Source organism: Cibotium barometz, chromosome 8 (assembly GCF_041138505.1).
Source record: "Cibotium barometz isolate CiBa-2024 chromosome 8, ASM4113850v1, whole genome shotgun sequence".
Taxonomy (NCBI): domain Eukaryota; kingdom Viridiplantae; phylum Streptophyta; class Polypodiopsida; order Cyatheales; family Cibotiaceae; genus Cibotium; species Cibotium barometz.
In genome coordinates, this window is record NC_141053.1 from 43243614 (window position 1) to 43249613 (window position 6000).

General features: G+C 42.0%; 1 protein-coding gene across 1 annotated transcript; it reads right to left on the reverse strand.

Moving 5' to 3' along the window:
* Positions 1-754: 754 nt before the first annotated feature.
* LOC147636299 (uncharacterized) lies at positions 755-4123 on the reverse strand. Its single transcript, XM_086801749.1, has 7 exons — positions 3764-4123; positions 2421-2838; positions 2276-2335; positions 2060-2174; positions 1800-1955; positions 1377-1442; positions 755-1295 (listed from the first exon to the last, which is right to left on the reverse strand). Exons 1-7 carry the CDS (start codon positions 3942-3944, stop codon positions 1086-1088), a joined length of 1206 nt encoding a protein of 401 aa, XP_086657875.1. The 5' UTR covers positions 3945-4123; the 3' UTR covers positions 755-1085.
* Positions 4124-6000: the final 1877 nt, after the last annotated feature.

The window sequence follows — 6000 nt, forward strand, 5'->3', positions numbered from 1 at the left end:
TTGCAAGGAACTCAAGCACTCTCTCTCTCTCTCTCTCTCCCCCACATTCTCTTTATGCACCCCCATGGATGATATCCACGTGGCAATCCATGAACCTGTGTGGTACCTTCACATGCTTCCACAACCAAACAACATATTTATATCACATGAATACATTGTCCAAGTAGTTGTTCAAGACATGATTTTAAGCAATTATGCATTATACGCATAACCAAAGTAGTGTAAACCATCACACCTCTTCAGCCAAAACTCCGTGTGACGAATTAAGTCAAATTCCTCCAATTGTTATCTTAGTGAGGTCTTCTCAAGGTAATTCTTTTTAACGTCGTACTCAGATTCCTCAAGAGCTCACAACTTTTTTTTTGCTATAGTCTTCTAGGGTTAATATAGTCTTTGTCTAAGGTCAAATTAAGATCCTTTCTTGGTCATTTATTATCTAAATCTATATCATTAGAATTCTACTTAAGTTGAAAAAATCCTATCACATTTAATCAACTCTTGGTACCTATTTCCCAGTTTCCTCTTGGGGTTGGACTCTTTTCTTCACTAATTCTTAGAGATAAATATTAAATTTGAGCAATGTTTACTAATGACAAAAATTGGTTTCACGTAGGTCTTTCATTCCTAATTTCTTTTCAAAAACCAAAGTCTAGATTTGCACATCTCTAATGGGGTAATATTTTTGTGCATCCCTCAAAAAAAAATCAGAAAAAATCAATATTTGGACATCATGCATGGGCTTTGGTTGCAAAAATAACTCAATGAAAAATCTTACTATCAGTGCAGCAACAACAAACATCCAACAGACTTTGGCAAAATAGCTATCTCATCTGGCAAAAGCAGATGCTTAAGGCAGAATAGAGATTTGCCATAGCCATACTCAAGTGTCTCCAACACTGGTGTCAACCATAACAGCACTCATCTTTAACCATCAGTATTCCAAGCCTCCAACTTTCAAGGCATAACAGTACAACAAAAAAACAAGCCAAAAAGTCTTTACTTATATTAACCCTACAACTGCGTACAAAAACAAGTTCCAATACACCTCACGCTTTACATCTCCAAAAAACCACCTGTGATGTTCCTTATTTGGCACCCAGTGTGGGAAACTGACTAGAGTCCTCAATGCGAGGAGCCAAGTCTTGCCGAGCAGTGTTGTAGCTACCTCCAAAACCACCTCTGTATCCTCCACCGCGGTCATTCTGCCCGCGCCCACGCCCGCGGCTCCGCCTACTTGCAGGCACGTAATAGTCTCCCCCTTCTGCAGGCTTCAGAAATTCGTTGATGCTCACGCTCTTCAAACAGGATACGAACTCAATAAGTACTAATATCAGCATGAAGACACATAGAAAGCCTTAAACCACACAAAATCATACCTTTCTAGGTTTGTCATCCTTATCAGTCCCCGTCTCCTTCTTCTTGCCTTTGTCTTTTTCAGACCCCTGCCATACATGAGACCAAACAGTAAGTCATCCTACATGAGACCACACAGTAAGTCATCCTGCATTCATTGTAGCACTTGTTATAAGGGACTTTAAGATATCCCCTGCCCACCATCAATAGGCAAGAGCTTGGAGGGAGATCCCCTGCCCATGTACAGCATGATCCCCCCTTCATAGGCTAGGAGCTCCCCTAAGCCGCCGCCGCCACCCCCCCCCCCCCCCCCCCCCCCTTCCCCGCTTTCACAGTCAAGGGTTGCCCCCACGTCATCCAAGGAACTCTTGTGAAAGCAAGGCAAGGTTTTAGAGCCTGGTGAGCTAAAGCAAAGTAGAAGCTTCAATAGGAATAATTAGGCTTACAAGCTTTACAAAGGCACCCTCGTCCTGCTTCTTGTCAACCATTATCATTCTCTCAAACTCCTTGTCAACCATCACTTTCCTTTCCTCCATTCTCTTGGACTTCAGATGCTTGGTTTTCTCGTCCAAAGCTTTGTAGTAATCCTCTAGCAGCATCTCCTGCAGGTTTTGAAATGTCCAAATCAAGCATGTGTGAGAAATAGAAGCAACACATAGGAACACAGACAACAGAGAGAAAATTGGGTTGGACTTCCACGTGTTACATTGTCTTCTTCCTTTTTCTCTTCAAGTGTTCCAGTTTCTGCTTTCATCTCTTCAACAGGCTGCTTATCAACCACATCACGCTTCTCCTCTTCACCCATCACCTCCAGTCTTTCCCTGTCCATGAATGGGATTTGGCTTTAGAGACTTGCACACAGAATTCACAGCAAGAAAAGGCCTATAGGCAAACTATTGCCGTCAAAGATAGAAGCACTTACTGGTTCACCCCATCTTCAGTTTCTACAACCCCTCCATCAACATCTTTCTTGACATAATTTCTGAAAAATAGAAAGCTAGTATCAATTATAAACAGCAGAATTTTACTTACTGCATTCTCGCAGAGAGCATTCTACCAATCCATACCTCTGTGGTTGCTCTGGAGTAACTGGACCATCTCCATAGAGAGGACCCCTACCATCAGCACCTTCACCAAACCCATGACCTTGTCCGCGTCCGCGTCCGCGTCCACGGCCCCGCCCCCAGCCATGGCCTCTGCCACTTTCAAAGTTCTGCACACCTTCTCCATCCTCCAAAGGAAATGAGGCAGCTCTGTCTCGACCGTAAAAACGGCCTCTGCCACCTTGAAATCCATTACCATCACGGTTATAGCTTTCACTACGGTCAGAGTAGTTGCCACGGTCCCCTTGAAAGGCTCCATCACGAGGTGGATGAGTAAAGCCGCCATCGCGCTCTCTGTCTCTGTTCCCATAGCCACCCCGACCTCTCCCTCGACCTCCTCTGCCCCTTCCACCATCATACTGAGAAGCTTTAGACTCCCTTACTGCAAAACAGATTGAAAAGAGTATAATATACACATCAATCCATTGCAAAACAGATCAGAGAGAGAATATAAACATCACTCCGTTAAAGAACCGCTCTGGAAGCTCACGAGAATAATAAAATTACATGTCATGGTCCATATACCATGTATACAGTCACAACCTTAACATATCCTAGGGTAAAGAAAAGAAAAAAGCTGAACCAACCACCATGTATTTGCAAAGAGAAAATGGAAATGACGTAATCCTAGGGTAAAGACAAGGAAAAGGAGATGAGTGATCTGCATGTATCATGTGTCATGCCTTAAATGAAAAAGGAAAACCAAAGAAGTTTATTTAGGTGAAAAAAGAAACTGAAGATGACGTGATGCATCTGCAAACCCTGATCATGCTCTAAACAAATCCTTGGGGAAGAAGTTGCATAGAAAATGAAATAGGACCCTGATCTTACCCTCTAAATTGAAGAAAGAATTAAGGATTATAACTGCAAAAAAGCTACCTGAACAAACCCTATGGTAAAGAAAAGGCCCAGTTGAAGCAGGGAAAAAAGAGGTTCGTATGTGTAGCAGCATGTCCAAGAAAACGCTGCACACTAAATAAACCCTACGATCCATCTGTGTAGTCCACGTACCATAAATGTACATGCCCTTTGTACCATGTGTGTATAGAAGAGGTCCTGAATAAACCCTACAATATGTAATTGCAAACTCTAACCCTGACCAAGCCTGATCAGAAACCCCAATCCTGCCCTGAACGAAAATCAAGTGTACAGAGATGTCATTGCAAGCCTTAACGATTAACTGCAAACTCTAATCCTGACCAGAAACCCTGTACATGGTCCTAAGAGAACTCTTAAGGGTAAAATGAAAGCAAATCAATAGAAAACCCTAACGTGATTTTACACAAGAATTTTAGAAAAAACCCTACCAGATTGGGTAGGAGGCAGGGGCTTGGAGGGCAACTTGGCCGGAGCTTGCTGCTGCTGCTCAGCTGCTTGTTGCAACTGCTGCTGCTTTTTCTTCTTCTCCATGGCGGCAGCGCGCTCGATGACTGCAGAGGCATCGCTCTCCTCGTCGCCAAGCAATTCAAAGAAATTCTGAGTCGCCATGGCGGCGGCAGAGAAGGGGGGAACACACGGAAAATCTCCCTCTGTACACTAGGTCATTGGATGTGAAGACACACAATGACAGATGCTGCGCAGGGACACGCCATGGAAGCACCTTGCTTGTTTCTTCCTAATCTCGCCTCTGCACTGTGCAAGGGTTTTCACGAGCTGTTAAAAAAGACGAACAAGTTGCAATGAACTCGTATATATAAGGCTAGACTTTGACATCAATTAGTAATTTTCCCCTTCTTGAACTCTAGGTGGAGGGTTTTTATATTTAAGTCCACATTTGCATGGTGAAGTTGATTGCATTATTTATGTATCGTGTGCTTTTCAATTGATTAATGGGGGCTCCACTCGTGATTAGTCAATATATATGGTTAAACCTTATAGCGTTAATTTATCCTTAGCTTCCTACACCTCCCCCTACATGAAGCTTCCACTCTCACACATGAAGGAGCCGCCAAGCTTCCCTCTCCTACACCCCTTACGCCTCCTCGACAAAAAGCAGCTCTCCATGGCCATAGCCAGCCTTACAAGAGAGAGAGATAGAGAGAGAGAGAGAAAGAGAAAACCCTAAGGGTCTATGGGACCAAAGAGTAATACAATATCTGCATGAAAATACTGATCCATGGGAAAATTGAAACTAAAAAAAAAACTACTTGCCTATACTATTATACACACATGTTGTTAATGCAAAGTGCTAGTACAATAGGGTGGGAGAAGTGCATGCCTCATCCATAGGGTGCCTCATCCAATGATAGCACCATCCTCCTCCTCCATAACAAAGCCTAGAGCTATGGTGTGTTGTTCACCTCTTGTAGTTAGACCTCTCCATGTCATCGAAGTATGTCCTCGATCTAGAGTGGGCAGGTGGAAGGTTAGGATTGTTGGTTCAACTCTCAATGGGATTGTGTTTTCTCTTTACAACTGCATGGAGCTGAGATCTCATCTATCTCATTTATTTATTTATATATATATAACTCAAACAATGTAGGAGAGAATGGGAAACCTTGTCTTATCCTAATAGTACCGTTGATGTTCCCTCTGAGACCCCTCTTGGTGCCTGCACTGAAAGGCCATCATATTATGGTTAATGGAAATTAAAGCTCTTCTGGGTGGTCTAGAAGTAGGGATTGAGAGACGAAGTCAAAAGCCTTTCAAAAAACTCCACAAAGTAGCCATATATATGTTGTTAATATGCCTTTGCCTCTTCAATAATGGCATAGAGAGTAAAGCTATGGGTAGAATAGTTCCTATTGAAGCGTGACTAGCATGTGGTTCCCTATCCATTTCTATATTACACCAAAATATTTGCCATTGTGTGACCTATCATAATGGGGCCTATAGTTATCTGGCTCGGTAGGGTCTCTTACTGTACGGTGGATAGGGATGATAATGTTGGTAAGGGAGAGCCTTCACATAAGGCTCTAGAGTTCTACACAAATGGGGAGCAAGGTTTTATGCCTGGTCTACAACTCTACGTGAGCTGTTTTGTTAAATTCGGCCATATGCAAAAGCCGACCTACTTATGTAGGTTCTATCATAAAGATGCTATTTTTATCATAAATTTGTTTACTTTATATTTTTCTAATTGTTTAGAGATATTCATATACTCTCATCTCTAACTCTATATTTATCAAGAAAGTTCACTTACATAATAGTCCTCCCGATTAAGAAAGCAACTGTCCTCAATTGGATAGCTTGCAAACTTGGTCTTAAAATATGACAAAAGAAAAGTCCAATAAACTAGCAAGGTTGTGCACATTGGTACATTGGAAAATGAGAAGATCATACATTACCAATAAAATATGATTAGCAAGTCCTACCAAAACCATCAACGAGGTATGCTTGTTGTTAAATATTTTTTCAAAAAAAAAACTTAGTAAGAAACATACTCGTCATATCAAAAGCCCGATATTCGATCCATCGTCTTATATTTATGCCATATTCAGCTTGGCTAATGAGCAACACATGCTCACACTCTCTCCAACTATATCAATTATCCACCATCACACAATTAGTAGCTCATAGCTACTAACACTCGACAGCAATCATG